General features: G+C 44.3%; 2 protein-coding genes across 5 annotated transcripts; both read left to right on the top strand.

Annotated features, from left to right (window-relative positions):
- Nucleotides 1-4,300: 4,300 nt before the first annotated feature.
- Nucleotides 4,301-10,333, top strand: lad1 (ladinin). The gene is made up of 14 exons (XM_040194478.2): nucleotides 4,301-4,475; nucleotides 5,151-5,336; nucleotides 5,830-6,121; nucleotides 6,956-7,029; nucleotides 7,463-7,625; nucleotides 7,887-7,979; nucleotides 8,286-8,329; nucleotides 8,417-8,459; nucleotides 8,602-8,645; nucleotides 8,768-8,834; nucleotides 8,926-9,060; nucleotides 9,164-9,253; nucleotides 9,611-9,719; nucleotides 9,816-10,333. Exons 1-13 carry the CDS (start codon nucleotides 4,438-4,440, stop codon nucleotides 9,701-9,703), a joined length of 1,362 nt encoding a protein of 453 aa, XP_040050412.2. The 5' UTR covers nucleotides 4,301-4,437; the 3' UTR covers nucleotides 9,704-9,719; nucleotides 9,816-10,333.
- Nucleotides 10,334-11,499: 1,166 nt separating this feature from the next.
- tnnt2a (troponin T type 2a (cardiac)) lies at nucleotides 11,500-18,130 on the top strand. 4 transcript variants are annotated; one of them, XM_040193977.2, is made up of 13 exons: nucleotides 11,500-11,545; nucleotides 12,189-12,248; nucleotides 13,487-13,543; nucleotides 14,099-14,128; nucleotides 14,425-14,446; nucleotides 15,531-15,594; nucleotides 15,701-15,817; nucleotides 15,906-15,983; nucleotides 16,082-16,192; nucleotides 16,284-16,393; nucleotides 16,516-16,606; nucleotides 16,702-16,742; nucleotides 17,544-18,130. In XM_040193977.2, the coding sequence occupies exons 1-13, from the start codon at nucleotides 11,515-11,517 to the stop codon at nucleotides 17,575-17,577; spliced, it is 846 nt and encodes a 281-aa protein (XP_040049911.2). In that variant the 5' UTR covers nucleotides 11,500-11,514; the 3' UTR covers nucleotides 17,578-18,130. The 4 variants fall into 4 exon arrangements, with proteins under 4 accessions (XP_040049911.2, XP_077947244.1, XP_077947241.1 ...); XM_078091118.1 differs by having other exon boundaries at nucleotides 12,186-12,248; XM_078091115.1 differs by having other exon boundaries at nucleotides 16,516-16,742.
- The last annotated feature ends 297 nt before the right edge of the window (nucleotides 18,131-18,427 follow it).

The raw sequence follows: 18,427 nt of genomic DNA, 5'->3' as shown, positions 1-18,427 counted from the left end.
AAGCTCCTGGAAGGCTGCGTCTGCCTCGGCGGACCAGTGAAACGCCACCTGCGGGGAGGTAAGAGCATGGAGCGGGGCTGCTGTCGCGCTGAAGCCTCTGATAAACCGCCTGTAAAAGTTAGCAAAACCGAGAAATTGCTGTACCTTCTTGCGGCTATCAGGAGTTGGCCACTCTACTACCGCGCTTACTTTAGCCGGATCCATCTGAACCCTCCCAGGGGCTACGATAAAGCCCAGGAAGGAGACAGTATCGGCATGAAATTCACTCTTTTCCGCCTTCACATATAACCCGTTGTCTAAGAGACGTTGCAGGACGAGTTCAACATGGTTCCTATGGGTGTTTAGGTCGGGGGAATAAATCAGAATGTCATCTAAATACACATACACAAACTGGTCTAAAAAGTCTCTTAACACATCGTTTATCATCGCTTGAAAAACTGCTGGGGCGTTTGTGAGACCAAAGGGCATGACCAGGTATTCATAATGTCCAGACGGCGTGTTGAATGCCGTTTTCCACTCATCCCCTTCCCTAATGCGAACCAGGTGATAGGCGTTGCGTAAGTCCAGTTTGGTAAAAATCTGCGCCTGTTGAAGCTGGTCGAATACTGAGGTCATGAGAGGTAGAGGGTATCTGTTCTTAACGGTTATGTCGTTAAGCGGGCTGTAGTCAATGCAGGGGCGAAGGGTTCCATCCTTCTTTCCCACAAAGAAAAAACCTGCCCCTGCTGGGGACGAGGAAGGTCGGATCAACCCCGCCCTCAGGGAGGATTCGATGTAGTCCTTCATGGCCTGCCTCTCGGGCCCGGAAACAGAGTAAAGACGGCCCTTCGGGATGGTGGAGCCGGGCAGAAGGTCAATGGCGCAGTCGAACGGGCGATGAGGTGGTAGAGCTGTGGCCTTGCTCTTACTAAAAACCTCAGCGAGGTGGTGGTAGCAGCTTGGAACTTGGGTCAGATTGGTGATCTCCGAGTCTGTGACAGGGTGAGTGACGACACGGTTTAGCGTGGGGTTCTTCCCTTGGGGGCATGATTCCCGACATTGGGTCCTACAACCCTCCCCCCATACCATAATGTCCCCGGTGCGCCAGTTTATGTGTGGGTTGTGATGAATTAACCATGGGAACCCGAGGATGAGATGGTGCAGAGGTGAGTGTATTAAATACAGCTGTATGCGCTCCCAGTGATTGGTGATGCGAAGCTCCACCGGTTCTGTAACATGGGTTATAGTGAACAATGCACTTCCATTAAGTGCGCTCGCTTTAACCGGTTTACTCAATGGGTCAACCCGAAGCCCCAGTCTTTGTGCTAACCCCCAGTCGATTAGGCTCTCATCTGCCCCTGAGTCAATCAATACCCCCAGCTCTAGGTTCTTATCCCGGTGCTTAATCCTCACTGTGGTCAATCGGCGTGGAGTAGGAGTTACTTCGGCGACTTGACTCACCGACTGGTTGGCCTTTACTGGACAGGCGGTGATGAGGTGGCCACGCTCGCCGCAGTAAAAGCATCTGCCCTCCTGGTAGCGTCGCTGTCGTTCCTCTTGAGAGAGCCGGGCCCTCCCCATCTGCATGGGCTCCTCCTCGCCTCCGGCACGGGTTCTTGAGAGTCGCTCAGGGGAGGTTTGACGCGATGCGGCGCCCCAGAGCGTCGGGGAAGAGCCAGGTGCGGCGGGTGTCCCTCTGGGCCCACGCTGCCGCCTCCGTTCCTGTAGGCGGTTGTCGGTGCGGATGGCGAGGGCGATGAGGGAATCGAGGTCCAGAGGCAGGTCCAATGGGACCAAGAGGTCCTGGATCTGGTCGGAGAGCCCTCTCAGAAAAACATCGTAGAGGGACGTGGTGTTCCACCCACTCTCCATCGCCAGGGTGCGAAAACGTATGGCGTATTCACAAACGGACTGTCCACCTTGCTTTATCTGACTGAGCTCACGAGCCCTTTCTCGGTCTGTTGCCACAGGGTCAAAAACAAGTCTGAGAGCGTCGGCAAACTTCTTTGGTGAAGAGCAAACTGCCGAACTCCTAGCCCACTCAGCGGTGGCCCATGCCTTGGCCCTTCCCGTGAGATGGGACATCATGAAGGCAACCTTGGACCGTTCTGTGGGAAAGTGCATCGGAGAGTGCTCGAAGTGCATTTCACATTCAATGATGAAGGACCTACTTTGTCCGATGGTTCCGGAGTATCGTTCCGGAGGTGCCAGCCTCGTGCACGCATCTGCTGGTGTGGCTACGGGAGGGGGCTCAGACGGCGTGGGGGGTTGTTCGGGAGAAGCCGCGGGGTTCCTGGAGAGCAAGGTGAGAATTTGTTCTACCTGACTGTTTAGGAGTCCCACCTGCGTGGTCATGGCAGTCTTAAACCCCTCCTGGCTTTGAGCAAGTCCCCGAACCCCTCGATCGAGGTCAGCAACAAGGTCTTCATGCTGCGCCAGTCTTGATGCTTGAGCGCGCAGCGCCTCCGTCAGCTGGTCCTTCTCTGCCGAGTCCATTCTGGCCAGTGTGTACTGTCAGGCAGGAAGGAGGAGGACTCGGACGCAGAGGGTTCAGCTGATATTGCTTTTTATTACTAACAAGAAAAAACTGAAAATCTCTCTTAACGAGGAAACAAAGGTCGCGATCAAAGTTCAAAAGGAAAAAACTCAAAATCTCTCTTAATGAGGAAAAAGGTTGAGATCAAAATTCAAAAGGCAAAAACTCAAAATCTCTCTTAAACGAGGAAATGTAACAGGGATCAAAAGGACGTGACAAACGTTATCGGACTTGACGTAACTCGTGACGTGAGGGCTGGTGTGCAGGGCAAAACAACAAGACACACTGGCACAGGACAAGGGGCGACGCAGACTATAAGTACCCATGAGGGAGTTGTGGGAACAGGTGGACACAATCAGGAATCAGGGGAGACAATCAGACTGGTGACACATGAGGAAGGGCAAGGGACCTGAAACGAGAGGGAGTTAGTTTCCAAAATAAAACAGGAAGTCAAAAAACAACTGGAGACAGGACAAAAACGCAACTTGACATACAGGTGTGACGACTTTGTTGCTTTTCTCTATATGAATGTGTGTGAAATGAAGAATTGTGTTCTTTAAATAAATCCAAAAATGAGAACGATGGTAATCAATGTTTCTCGTCAGCGCTTTTCCCTCGTAAGTGGTGCAAACTTACCATCATACATTTATGGCAAAAAATATGCCGTCCTCATGAGCCTCAGATCAATCAATTCATTTGAATATATCCACATATAACATGCAAAACTACTATGGTGAACAAAGTGACGATTAAATGTGCTCGACGTCATCAGTAGAGTTTCACCATCGTGACACAAAGCCCAATGAGCAAGTGGCATTTTAAATTAGAAGCACAACGACAAATAGGAACTCATGACTGCAAGATATGCTACATGTACAAAGAGGCGTTCTGCTAGAGAGGACATTTGTGCTGATGCATTTACCTGCATTCTGGCTGCCATCTATTTTGCATGTTCATGAAGCCGACTCTGACAAGTACTTCCGTAATGGCGCTTTGCTCATTATTGACTTAATCCCGCGGAATGCACCTGCAGCAGTCAGAGTCACTAAAAAACAAAAAAGTTCAGTGCAGCAACACCAAACTCAAGACACACAAAACGCAGTCTTTGTGCGTCTAATCCCTGGTTTGCTTCTTTGGCTGGGGAGTGACGTGACAAGCCTTAAGCTCCAAATGCTTCCGCCCATTCACACAAAAAGACATGAGCTGCATGAGCATCAATGAGCTACAGCCGACCTTGTGACCGCAGCTCATCCTGTTTATTGTGGCCTAACTGGCCTCTCGTTCTGCACTCTGCACAGACCGAGAGGAACGGGTACGGGTTTGGTAGTAAAGCCAGGTGAGGTGAAGGTGTGTGTGCGCGTCTGGCTGAGCCCGGGTCAGAGTCCGAGGAAAGGACGGGCGCGGCCTCTCAGAGCACTGCAAACATTCTGAATCACACTGTAAAGACGCACTGCCCAAAGCAAGACAGCTACAGAGTGACCTTCCATCCAGATCAATTACAAATTACTAGCCAGGAGGAGAATATGGTGTCTTTATTTGTATTTAAAATAGTATATCTATATCTATTAGGGGTTTGATATTTTGTGCTTAATTGCTTTGCAACCTTTCCAAAAATGACATACAAGGAGTGATACACAACCCTTTTCTGCTTTGAACAATCAAACTGGCTGAGCCGCTGAACAGATCACTTCCCATATTCCTATTTTACAACACACTCTCTCTCTCTCTCTCTCTCTCTCGCTCTCTCTCGCTTGCTCTCGCTTGCTCTCTCTGGTCACGTGACACCTCGGTGAGCTGCATCAGGGTAAAGGTGGACTGCTTTGTGCCGCACTGACTATAATTTGACTGCCACAAAAGCGAGTAGACGGTTTTCTGTCTGAGAGCAAAGGGCTCCTGGGAACTATATATTTTTTGGTGCAACAATGTCCATCAGTCGGAAGAACTGGTCGGCTCTGTCCAGGTAAGGTGTCACATCTGGCGTTTTAAAAAAGGCAAATGAATTAAACGTGTGTGTTTCAGAGCAGCTGCTCCTGCTTTTAGACAGTAGATGTTAAAGAGTTTGACTTCATTCACAGAACTAGCATGAATTGGTTCTCCTTGACTGCAAGAGTGAACCAAAGTGAGTTTTTAATATCGATTTGACAATGGACATTATGGTATCTGTAGTCAGCAGCGTTGTTAAGTCCACAGTAGCATAAGGAGACGTCTGGGGTGATTAATCATACAGGTACTTCTGTTGCTGCTGGTATAAAGTCACAGATTTCCAGCTAAAGTCTAGAGATGACTGGTCTTAGCCTTGGATTGAAGTTTTCCTTAAGCGGGAACATCCGGTCGACTGCCACCGGCAGCACCTCTCCACTAATAAAGGACACATCCCTGCATAATAATAATAATAGACAATAGTGTTTGGTTTAATTGATGTTGTTTGGACAAGCAACCAACTGTTACTCTACCGATAACCAGTTGACGGACCAGTAAAGCAGGTTCTGTGCAACCGTTACAATTTCTGCCATCTCTCTTCCAACGCAATTTGATTAATGTCTGTAGATTCCGTGATAACTTCAATATAGAGTTTCTTCTTTTTTGTGTGTTTCTCTGTATCACTTTTCCCACGTTGCGACGCGTTGGTCCTCAGCCTCGCTCGCCAGTGGACGGTGGAGGATGAGGAGGAGGTGGAGAGAGAGAGGAGGAGGAAGGTGAAGAGTACGAGCTGCGGCGGCGACGGCGACGGCGACTTCAGCCCGACAACCGGAGACGTGTCTCCCAGGGACAGCGCCTTCGGGACGGACTCCACGAGTGAGACGTCCCAGGGCCTCGGCAGGTTACTACTAAAGAACTTCATACATACATTTGAACTTGTCAAAGCGTGATTTATAGATATCTGAACCCGACTCTGCTCGTTTCAGTGTTTTGTGTCGCTCCTCCTGTTTGCACATCGCTACTCTCGGCCTTCTTCTCTCTTTCTGTTTAATCCATCTCGCCCGTTGGGGAGGACCATAGAGTCCGATGCATTCATCCACTTTGATGTCATGCAGATGGATTTCAGAGGCAGGGGCAGATTCTTACACTTCTGCCCCATGGGAGTGTGTCATCATTATACTTTTCATGCATATGAATCCTGATACCCGGTGTGGGAAGTATGAAAAGCAATCAAAACACCACCAGAAGCAGTCTTCAAAGTAAAGAGACCCTGCGGCGGCTTTCATTAGAGAAACCTGATCGCACACACACTCCTTTCCATTATTAGAGACCATCCATCTTATATTATATATATATATCGACCATTTACATGTCTGCATCTACTATTTGTCCAGTATGGATCAGATCCAGCTGGACTTTGTGGAGATGCTGCGTGTCCGAGATGAGAGGCGGAGGATGAGGCACGTGGAGACGCTGAGGCAGCAGAAGGAAGAAGGGGAGGCTGAAGGGGAGGCCTGCACAGGAGGAGGCAGGGTGGAGCTGCTGGGGGACTTGGAGGAACATCAGGCCAGTGTGTTGCCCTCTGTGAAAGCCCCACCCAGACCACCCGCCCCCCAAAACACATCCTCCTACAGCCGCTCCAACAGCAGCGGCAGCAAAACCAGCACGCACACCACAAACAAACAAGTAAGATCCGAGACTTGTTGTTGCCTTTCAGCAGAATGAAAGAAATGTATTTGTTCCATCGTGGTTAATATATTACAACCTCAGCGGTTCTAAAGCTACGCCAGCTGTTCCGTAAGCGTTGGGCTTTATTTCACTTGGCCCGGAATCAGAATCAACATCAATATTGGGATTCATCAATGAATGTCTGAGCAAAGTTTAAGCGACCGACACAAATTCTCATCACTGAAAACACTTCCTTCACTGAGAAACCACTAATGCTTCTCAGAGTTACAGCACAGTGGTACTAATAGTGCCGCCCTGCAGTGTGGTGATCACAGTTAACTGTTACCCCACACGGAGAGAGACGTGTTAATCATTTTCTAGATTCAAGAAGAACAACCACTTTCTTTTCGCTCAAAGCAAACCGATGTCCTGTTAAGATGGAAAGACTCGGCGTGCATTACCAACAAAGCCAGACAGCCGCAGTGTGAGATGCTCACACATTCGCTATTTGCTAATTATCAACAACTTTGGTTTACTTTCTTTTAGCATAAAAGGCATCAGAAAATAAAAAGGTAAATAGTGAATACTTGTCTTGTCACTGGACTGGACTTGCACTCTTCCCGTGATTCAAATGACCATGCAAATCGTGTATAAAACTTTGATAAGGCGTGCTTAAGGTCATGATATGAGCTTTATCTTTTATTACACTTGCAGGCGGCTCCTATTCCATGCATCTCCAAATTAGGCCATAACCGCGTTGTGAAATGCGAGGCGTGTCTCAGATCTTTATGCTGTGAGCTCACGTTGATCATCTCTTCTGTTTCTTCTCTTTTTTTTTTCTTTTTTCGTTAGCCCGAAAACGGAGAGTCGACGAGCAAACACCCGGATCCCAAGCCGCCCTCCAACCCGGCTCGCAAGTTTGTCAGGTTAACGAGCGCAAATTCTCTGTCTATTCTTCCTTTAGGTTCGAGAGTCATCGACTCAAATCCAGAGCAAACATTTCTTTAAGATAAGACAAAGGTTATTGATTCCCGACGGCGATCATAAATAAGTGTTGTAAAAGAGCGAAAGAGTAACCAAAAGTAGATACATGTGTGTGTGGGTGTGTGTATACATGTACACGTTTATGCCTGGATGGAATACTAGATATTGACGCATTATTGCTCAACATGAACGCCTCAGGTATACTTTTCTGTTTGTATACAGACAACATGGCATCATTGTTTGGGTTTTTTGGGCTATAATGACCACAACGAGTACACACATCCTGCAGAAAACAACATTTCAAAAAGGTCACTGGTGAAAAGGTCGACGCAGCTCCACGGTGACTTGGATCATGTTTTTTTTGTGACGTTGCAGCTCGGTCTCCATCTCATTCGACAAAAGCCCCTCGGCCAGCGGGTGCACGAGTCCCATGAGCCCTCGCTCTCCCACGGCCCCGCGAGAACACAGGCTGTCGCCTTGCCAGACGCCCTCTCCCGGCAGGCCGCAGAGCCCCGATCACAGCGGACACATGGGGGAGGTATTGCAGCACTGGATCCTTTTTTACCACATGAGTATCTGTGCTTTGCTCGCCCTCGTGGAGTTTTGCTGCAAATAAAAGCAGCAGCTCCCTCTGGTGTTAAAAGAGTAAACGTGAGTGTAAAAAAAAAATACCTTCAAGAGTTTTACCAAAGTACAAACAGTTTTGACCGATAAGGGAGCTGCTCACTGGAGCTCATCCTCATCTGAAGATGAATCGTTATGTCTACGTAGCAGTAAATCATATTCTACTTTCACTCAGACCAGGATGAATGGCTCTTCCTCCGACGGCAGCTTCGAACAGACGGCCAAACCTGCGTTGGTCAGACAGAGCTCCAGGACTATATCCTTCAGGGTAAACACATCCAACACACACACACACACACACACACACACACACATTCTGAATTCTAAACGCCAACATTAACTTTCGCCTATTTGACTGTTAAAACGCCATTTAATCTCGCATCAGCTGTTAGACTATCAGTACAGGTTCATTTGCTTGTGCTTATGCTAATACCCGAAGCAATATTTACCGGCTCTAAGCGCTGACTAGTTGCTTTGTACACTCATCGCAAGAGGCAGGACGACTGTGTTGTAATCGGCAGCTGATGTTTGGACGACTGTCTGTTAACGTTCACATATGCCCGGTGTGACACAGATGATGAGGAAGAAAGAAGAGGAGAGTGCGCCGCTGCAGAGGAGGTAAGGAAACATTGTTGTCTCTATTTTTTGAGGCTCTTTACTTCCTTCTAACTGGGTTTGGCTGATGACGGTTTTATCCCGTCGTAGTGCGAGCGTGAGGACGGCCTACAAGATGTCTGAATCCAACACAGTAAGATTCTTGGCTTCATGGGTTCTAATATCGTTGTGAGATTTACCTCTGCAGCTTAGACAGAAAGATATCATTGAAACTAAAATGTATATTTGTGTCAAAGTATAGATGATTTACATTTAACGTAATGTTAATTATTCAGGACCAAAATGAAGATGATGACAAATCATCGTCTTTCCAGAGAAAGTGAGTTTTCAGACAAATAATTTGTTTGTACCTTCCTAAAGTTTGAATCGTCATTATTCTAGTTAAAGTGTAAACGGCTCAAACCAGGCAATTGTTTTAAATGTCCATTCGGTTTTGAATAGCTCCAAGCAGAGGATCTCATCCAGATCCATCAAGGAGAAGATGGAGCGACTGGCTCAGGCTGCACAGGTCAGACTCTCTTCACTCATCTATAGAAACAATCCTTTCCTTACTGTGTGCCAACGCTGATGTTTTTTTCCCCCTCCGACTCCTCGCTCAGAAGTCAGATGTAACGCGGTCTCCGGACGTGACCCAGAGGACCCTGTTCCTGCTGGACGAGGTGTCCAGGAAGAGAGGCCTCTTTGAGAAGGAGCAGCAGGCAGCGAGCCCCACCAGCCCGGGAGTCTCCAGACAGGTACACTAGACCCTGCTGGGATCTGCATGGGGCGTCCTGCATGGGGCATTTCATTAGCACGGGCGCGTCGTAATCATTTTGCGTCTCTGCTGGAAATTCACAGGAATTTAGGAGCTTCAGATCAGGAATGTCTGACCGGATCAACCGCTGGCTCAACAAGACCAACGAAACGGGGTCCACACACAATCCCACTGTGAGGCTTTTTGCATTGCGACATGTGTTAGGAGGTGCAGCATCTGGCAGTTAGAGGGCAGTACTACTCCACAAGCTCTCGGAGCAGGATTTATTCTTTCTTTCTTCCTGCTTACCTGGAATTGAGAGACTCTGACCAAACCAATTCAGATTATATTCGTTATGTTTAAAAAATAAATGATTAAATTTGTTGCAAACATCTGTAATCTTTTTGCTGTGTTCTTCTATAGACCTGTGTGGAGTTTTTGACTTGTGGTGAATAGAGTTTAGTTCAGTTTAACTGGATCAACGTACTGGATCAAAAGAGTGAAGAGAAAGAGAGAACAAGTCTGAAAATCCTTCTTTTTTCTATTTTTAGGACTTGAGACATGTGGACATCATCAGTAAGAGGAGCCTGTTTGAGAGCAAAGACGAGGGCAGTGTGCCAAATAACAGCCGTGGAAAAATCTAAAATTGATTCTCAACAGGTAGGATTAGGCATCATTGGCCCACACTGCACTTTAACATAACTTTATCATTTAAATATGAAATTAAAACATTTTTATTTTTATTTTCATTTGCAGGATTCAGTGGACTTGATGGGGCACAAAGGGAACTAGGAGATTACTGGATGCCGCGACTGATCCGTTCTTTTTTCACGCTTTTTCTTCACTGCCAAAGCACTCCAGAGCAACAGATTTGCCAAATTTGAGAAAACAGTGAGTTGTAGTTTTTAAAAAGGACTGAAATGGAGATTACTGCTTTTAAAGTTAAGACGCTTCAATCATACGCAATGCTTCTTGAAGTACAAATATGTCTCATTTCAAACATCCAAAAAGGTTTACCGGGAGAGGAGGAGTTACAGAAATGTAAGGAGAAAGATGTTGAAATATTTGTTTTAAAGCTCTCTTTTTATTTACTTAATTTGTGTATAATTTTCAAGCACTTTAAGTGGGTGAAGGTCTTTAGGCCAATAAAGCCTATTTTTAGTAGTGAGGCTTCTGCAGTTGCAATTTCATATTTTTGTTTAATTCGACGAAATATAGTTTTGGTTCTGTGTCGTTGTGGCCTGTCTAAGAAATAAAACGGTTTTATTACCTCACATGTTGGTCATGAATCTATCCTAATTGCTTGCTTACACAACACGGAAACTGTTTGAAATGCATACTTACCGGGCCACGCCGCTTATCGCAGAGAAAAGCGTTGGAGGCCTGTGTTTTGTCACTGACGGGTCGCCATACAAGGGGGGAGGAAATGTGTATGTGGCTTCATTTAAATGCCTTTGTCACTGCAGAGCACACTCGCGCACACAGCGGCCTTTTGGGGAATGGAGATAATGGAGAGTACATGCTATCTAGAAAGTTATTAATAGCACAACGAGGGGTCCTGAAGCCTCTTCCCCCACTAGGCAGTCTGCCCCTTTTACCCTCTGAGACCTTCCTCTGCTGCACAGCGAATCTCTCCATCAGCTCTCTTTCCTCATCACAGCAGCTCAGGTGGGTTTCCCGCATTGTGATGTTAGCAGGTGTGTGCAATTAAACTGTAAAAGAACCAGAGGGGGAACGTTGATGGAATCGTGTTTAACGTTCAGATTCCTCGCTGCTCGCCTCAACGCTTGGTGCCATGTCTGACAACGAGGAAGTGGTGGAGGAGTATGAGGAGTAGGTTAAAGCTTCTTTTTCCATCAATACTCAAGAGTCATATTCCAACATATACGACGTTGCGAAAACGTTTGTAATTTGTAATGGCTGTATGTCATGTGATGATATATTGCTGCATACTTATGTTTTCTTACCAGTTTAACAATGTTGGCGTGTGTTTGACTTTCACAGGGAGGTGGAAGGTAAGAACTCGTGTCATATCATCACTACCACACGCAGAGATGTGATATATACGGTAGACAGTGAAACGTTTTGACAGCTGTTTCTTTAAGTTTGAAATAGTGACCTAGTGACAGCAGTAATTCATACACAGTGTTACAGCAGTTAAAAACAAAGAGTGTAAGGACCGGTTATTCATGGGATTTACAAACTGATCCATGAAACAAGTGTAAATGTTTTTAAACTTGATGTCTGAGGCTCAGCAAACTGCAGCAAAAAGGGTGTTTGTACCCAAAAGAAACGTCTTTGTTAAGCGATAGATAGGAAAACACACAAAATCTAAATGAGTTATAATGTATTAAATCACTACAATAAAAGTGTTTTGGATGTGTACAGCATGCATTGTTTTCTTATTGTGACCATTTCTTTTTGCAAATTGCCTCCCATGTTTACTTTCCTCTGGATGCGTCACTCAGAAGAGGAGACTACTGAAGGTACGAGACCTGAAGTTCATAAAAGAAAATCCGGGTCATTAGTGATTGATTTGTGGTCCTGTCTCTTTAGAAATGACTAGATCAACCTGGGGAGTGAATAACTTTGACAGTCAGGGTGATTGTGGATAAAATAGAATTGCTATGACCAGCGAAGGAGGTATTGAGATCCTTAAGAAAAAGTAGAAATTCATTTGAAGGGAAAAGTTCTGTATTACAAAAGTACAAGTAAACAGTACAGCAATGGAAATGCCACAATGATTTATTATTTTTTTGATTATTATCAATCTTTGGATAATTATTGTTTGAGGTGGAGCTACGTTTTTAAAACTATTTTGTAAAGGAATAAATGAATAATAGGCATTTGTATTTGGCGTCATATCTTACAAGCATTTAAATGTTTTTATGCAAATCATTTATTTGTATCACAATAAGCGACAAATGTAACAAATCCTTGGAGCAAATGTACAACACGTCCTTCAAGTAAAGAAGGAAAATTTGAACCTAAGTAAGTAAATGTACTTACATTCCACCACCGGCTCTGACTGACCTTCCTTAATGATTCGAATGAAAGACTTTTTTTTTGTTTTTAATCTCTCTTTGAATGTTGCTGGCTTTACTAAACCGCTGTGCTTTTGTTCAGGAGGGGAGCAGGCGGTAGAGGAGGAGGAGGTGGAGGAGCCCGAGGAGGAGGCGGCAGATGACGGTATGTGTTTTGAGCCAAGAGCATATTTTCTTAATAAATCTGTAAATGCTGCCAGTTATTGAGGAGATGGTGCAAGTAGCAACAACTCAACCTCTCAATCAGCACAGCATCAAAGCCTCAACTAGGTCATGAAGTTTTATTTTAAATATTAAATAAAAATGCTTTAGATTACCATTTGTGGTATTATCAAAGTGCAAGAATTATTATGAACTAATTATGAAAATACCAATTTAACATTTGGCAAGGAAGGAATTTATGAAATATAATATAGTATTTAATAATAGACATATGGATTTACTTAATTCATTTCTGTTGGTGTATTATTGTGGCAGGTGGTACTGAATTAACTAAAGCAGTATTTTGGAGTGAAAATCAAGCTAAATCCATCAAACTCACATTAAAGTGAGGTCAGCGACAACAGCTGCATTAGCAGACAGATACAGAAATACCGTCACAAATCAAAGCCTGTGCAGACATAAAAATTACAGATTATATATATATATATATATATATATATATATATATATATATATATATATATATATATATATATATATATATATATATATATATATATATATATATATATATATATTATAGTGCATGTGTATTTATGTATATTGATTCAATATTTATTTAATTAATTTTGTTTATGTGTTACGTTTATTCCAGCATTTATATAGTGTGTGGCCCCTGATGAGCTCATGTACTTGGAACTCTCTTCTCTTGAAGTTCCCAGAACTGAACTGCTCGAGAACTTGTTGTGTTTAAGTGCGGGCCTTATCATACGACTTTAAAGATCTCATGTTAGTTAAGAAGAAAATGTCTGATCGCAACTGAAAATACACACACAGCACGCACACACACCAAGTGCACACACACCTCTTCAACAGCTCCGAGGGCTGTCTGCTTTAAATAGCAGAGGAGGGTAGCGAATTCAGAAAAGGATCCCTCCGTACCTCCTGCAAGGCTTTCCACTGCTCCCATCCAGCTGACATAAGGCGGACACATCTCCCAAGCATTAGCACCACTGACGGAAAAGAGAGAAAGGGACATTCAATTACATTTTGCAGCACTTGTCTGATTAATTCCTTTCACCGGGAACCTACGACAAATGACAGGTCAATGACAAGAAAGGAAGAGTGAAGGCTCAATAAGGCAACGAGTCAACCTCACACCCTGTGAGTGTCAAGAGTTCTCGCTGATACGCAACTATTTGTTGTCCGACTGTCTGCCAGAGGCCGTGCAGGAAGTCGACGATCCCGCGGCAGAGGACGACGCCAATGAAGAACAAGGTGAGGGGAGAGGGAAGTAATTATTATTATTAATGTACATTCTTCAAACGGGACGGACGTCAGATTTAAAGAAAGGCATCTTTCCGTGTCATCTATGCTTTCAAATTAGAAAACGCCCTGTGAGGCACCTGTAAGCTGTTACGCAGACAGACCACGACGTAGTCCAGGCTGAAACACCGCAACAACCTGTGGTTGCCCAAATGGTGAATCCTTCTGACTTTGGTGACCCTTTGACCTTGCCTCTGACCGCAACAGCAGGTCAAAGTTTTTGTTCATCCAGTAAAATATCTCTACATCCACAAGAAGGACCAGCACACAGAGCAACAATCAGCTCAGCTTTAGGCCAAAAAAAAATCTATTAAAAAACAATCCTTTCCACCTGTAAACTCTACGGCCTTCCCATATTTTCGTTTCAAATATTTGGGTGTTGTTCAGGGGTCACAGATGCCATACTTTCTTCAGTGAGTGATCTAACCGATTTTCTCATTGCTCTATTTTAGCGTCTCTCTTCTTTTCATTGTATTATATTTATTGTCCCCCACTCATACGTTGCAGATGGAGAGGAAGAAGCGGAGGATGAAGGAGGTAAGGCTGTTTTTGTTTTTTCCAATGGTGGCATTCCTTACTCATTGCAATTCTGTTTTCCTTGGATGTACTAGCAATGTATTACCAGATCATACTAGTTTGCATCAGAAGAACTCTATCTGACAAGGTAAATTCCAACGTCATTGCATACACAGGATCCATTGTCATAACTTGCCAGGGTTTCCTGGTTGGATTACGGCATGTTTAGGTGTGCTCTTGGTGTGTGTGTGTGCGTGTGTGTGTGTGTGTAGTCAGGACACGGTGCTGGAAACATAATCTCTTTTCTTTTTAAACAGAGGAGGCCAAACCGAAATTCAAGTGAGTAACACTCACAAACACGTTTCTGCACGGCCATGGAAACCAAATACTTATTCATGGTCTCTACTTTCTACTTCATGCAATGAATAACACCATTGAATTAAAGTTTAACATTTTAGGAAATAAATCACTGGCTTCCTTGCACAGAGTTAGATATGAGCCCCCTGCAGGAGAAAGAGAAATTAATCTAAACTAGATTAAACGCGAGCAGCAGGTTAGCTTTGCTTAGCACAAACACTGGATACAGGTGTAAACTGCTAGCATGGCTCAGTCCAAAGCTGATCCAAAGGTAACAAAGTCCTCCAAATATCTTAACCTAACTTATGATGGGTTACATTCTTCTTAAATGCATACAACGATGATATATTTAAGAGTTGGTGTGATTTACGCTTCATGTCCTGGAACTGTTGTAATCTGCTTGGGAAGCACAGAAAATGACGCACGTTCTCAGGCCGGTGATGCGTGTTTTTAATGGTTTCTCCAGAACGATTGACGTGAAACAGCGGGCGGATAATTCTACACACGTTAAATGATAATGTGCAATGTGAACAAACAGCGGGGTTTAAACTGTAGCAACATGACAACTTCTAATCCAAAGATTTCTGTTGACGTCCCCCAAAGCATTATGGGATACATGATGGTAGTTTCTTAATACGTAAATGTCTACCACATCTGACCTTAGACTTCCAAAAATAATTTGCATCTTTGACGATATAACTTTGTTGTATAGTTGTCACAATGTTTGCATAGAGGTACACAAAATAGGCACATCAAATGTATACAATAAATACATTGCACATGCCATTGGAATAACACTATATATAATTGTATAATCAATATGATACTTTAAATTGTTAGATATGTCAATAAATCCAAGGAAGAATGCTGAATAGGAATCATTTCAAAATGTAATATGCAAGTCTTCTTGTCTATATTGTCATTGATGGAGTTTATTATGTGACACTATGGAGAGATAAATAAAATATAGTCTATTCAAAATCAAAGACCAGTGTATGATCATTTGATATTTTCAAACTGTTTCCCTTCATCCTACGACTGAATGTTTTTCTGTGTTGATCTCCAGGCCATTTATCATGCCCAACCTCATCCCTCCTAAGATCCCAGATGGAGAGAAGGTGGATTTTGATGTGAGTGACGGACTTACGCACCACGCATTAGAAAGTATTTTTCTGCCTTTATGGGAAGTCAGTGACAGCATAAAGTAGCAGACATACTGAAGCCTTGTTCCTGTAGGATATACATCGTAAAAGGATGGAGAAAGACCTGATGGAGCTCCAGACTTTGATCGAGGTTCACTTTGAGAGCAGAAAGAAGGAAGAACATGACATTGTTCATCTCAAGGACCGGATTGTGAGAGCCTCCCACTACAGTGAATGTGATCGGTCATAAAATTAACCATCGGATTTAAGATCATCTATAATGAGGATCTGTTGCGCAGGACAAGCGTCGCGCCGAGCGAGCAGAGCAGCAACGAATCCGGAGTGAGAGAGATAAAGAGCGACAGAAGCGCCTTGAGGTACAGTCACAGCTGGAGCTCAATGCATGCCCTCTGTATCTACTGAAGCATCCACCTTACTGGTCCTCTCTCCCTCTGGATGTTTTGTTTTGTTTTAGGATGAGAGAACTCGCAAGGAGGACGAGGAGGCCAAGAGGAGAGCAGATGAGGATGCGAAGAAGAAGAAAACCCTCACCAGCCTCCACTTTGGAGGTTACATGCAGAAGTTGGTGAGCGGGTGTAGGCTTCAAAGTGGGAGGCTGAGAGAGTTCAAACCTAAAGGCGACGACCAGAGCTATGTTTTATTCCACTTTACTGCAGACCGAAAAACGCAGCGGTAAGAGGCAGACTGAGAGAGAGAAGAAGAAGAAAATCCTGAGTGACAGACGCAAATCTCTGGACATCGAAAACTTGAGCCTGGACCAACTCAAGTAAGTGCAGACATATTCTGTCATTCGACGGCAAGAAAGGGGGAGGTGGGACGATGATATGATACACATGAGAAAACCACCATGAGCATACTGTCCCATTGCTGTGCATCTGTGTCTCACAGGGAGAAAGCCAAAGAGCTGTGGGAGTGGATGCAGCAGCTGGAGGCCGAAAAGTTTGATCTGCAGTACCAGATCACCGGCCAGAAATATGAGGTGTTTGCTACAGCACACAACGGCCGTTCCTCAAATAAGGCACAGGGTGTAATGGACCTTGTTGAAAAAACGTTTGCGTGTTTTCTTTCTTGCAGATCAATGTGCTGAGGAACCGAGTCAGCGACCACCAGAAAACGTAACAATGAACTCCACATAAAATATTTTCTACGCATGCTTTTTGAACAGACGCTTAAGGCTCGCGGATCTGCCCACAGACTATGTTCAACTACAAAAGCACCTTGTTTGTTATGGGTATTATTTGCTTTTCCAGCTTTGAGAAGTCAACATGGCAAACGTCATCCTGAGGTAGTATTTCCCATAACGAATATGAAAACAAGTGTTTATTGCCATTACAAATGCACACACTCAATAGCAGAGTGAAAAACCGGCCACATAATTGTGTGAATATGCAGGCATGTTATTTTAGGTATTAAGAGAACTTGCTCAGCTCCTGAAATGGATAATCATGTTTTGGAACGCTTTGAATACAGACGGTTCCCTAAGGTCATGCTGCAGTATCGCTCGGAAAGGATCTGACAACAAGAATAATTCAACTACTTGTGACATGTAGTCACATCGACATGTATTAGTCACAGACACAACAGTTAAATCGTCAAAGTGAATCTGCAGGCTGACAAAATGGTATCAGCACGTAACCCCGCCCGGTCACAGCCAGACTCTCATTCGGCTTCACAGGCCCCTCCGGGCTCTGTTGCACACACAAACTGGGAGAGCGGGCTGTGTGACTGGGTGTAACGGGCAGGTCAGCAGAAACCACGGAATAGCACCTGTACGTCTCCATACTGATTGCCGTGTTACCTTTTCAGGCGGTTCGAAGGGCGTTCGGCACCTTCACCCCAGTAAAAGGGCATTCCTAATGTATTTGGTGACAGACATGTTGCCTTCAGCTGAAGTGTCCATTTCTTGTTTTCAACAGGTCCAAAAGGACCAAAAGAGGCCTGAGGAAATAACTGCAGACGTGCAGAGTGAGCGGTGCATCCATGAGGCCCCTCCTGCAGCCGACCGCCTCAAACCAAGCCGCGTGCTTCCCCCAGTTATTTATCCACACGTTCTGCTCCGTCTCACTCCTTTTTTTTATTACCATTAAATTAGATCATCTGGTGTTTGAGGGTATGAATGAATAAAACCTTGACGTAATTACATAAATACATTTGTTTCGCTCTTCTAGACTTCTAGAGTGTGGACGAATGAGTTCACTGGCACTCAAAAGTCCAAAGAGCAAAAATACATGAATGCAGAAAGCCTGGAGCAAGTACAGGAAGAGACGGGTGCTGACATGACTGTCAACGCCCAGACCTCCACCCGACAGACAGAAACACTAAAGAGAATGAATCATTTCAATTTTAACCAAAATCCAGGTGGGAAATAAACAGACGTTCTGCCTTTCAACCAGTGAATCTACAGTGAATCATAAAACTAAACTCAAAGCAAAGATCTTGGATTTGATCATTTGGCCAGAATTGACTATCTGAATTAATTAAAAACACACTTGGTGATATCTGAGGGTGGAGTTTCTGCGTCCTTATTATGCTCAATATTATTTTTTACTGAGTGGTGTAAAATTGTAAGAAAAAAAACAGATAAGTTGCAAATCTTTATCCTAAATTAATCAAAATCCAACTAAACATAGAATATTTCTAGTTCAAATTGGTACACAAATTATTTTCTTTTGTAAAATTATTTTGGTCTGATGTGTTTTTCCAATCGAGCAGCAGACCGTGGTGTCAACATGTCAGTGAACTGCACCTATTGTTTTCCGTCACTCATTTTCTTGACCCATCAGAACAAACAGGGTGGGAA

The sequence above is a fragment of the Gasterosteus aculeatus genome, chromosome 2 (genome assembly GCF_964276395.1).
Source record: "Gasterosteus aculeatus chromosome 2, fGasAcu3.hap1.1, whole genome shotgun sequence".
Lineage (NCBI taxonomy): Eukaryota > Metazoa > Chordata > Actinopteri > Perciformes > Gasterosteidae > Gasterosteus > Gasterosteus aculeatus.
The sequence above is the reverse complement of the archived record's forward strand: the minus strand, read 5'-3'. Positions and strand labels throughout refer to the sequence as shown.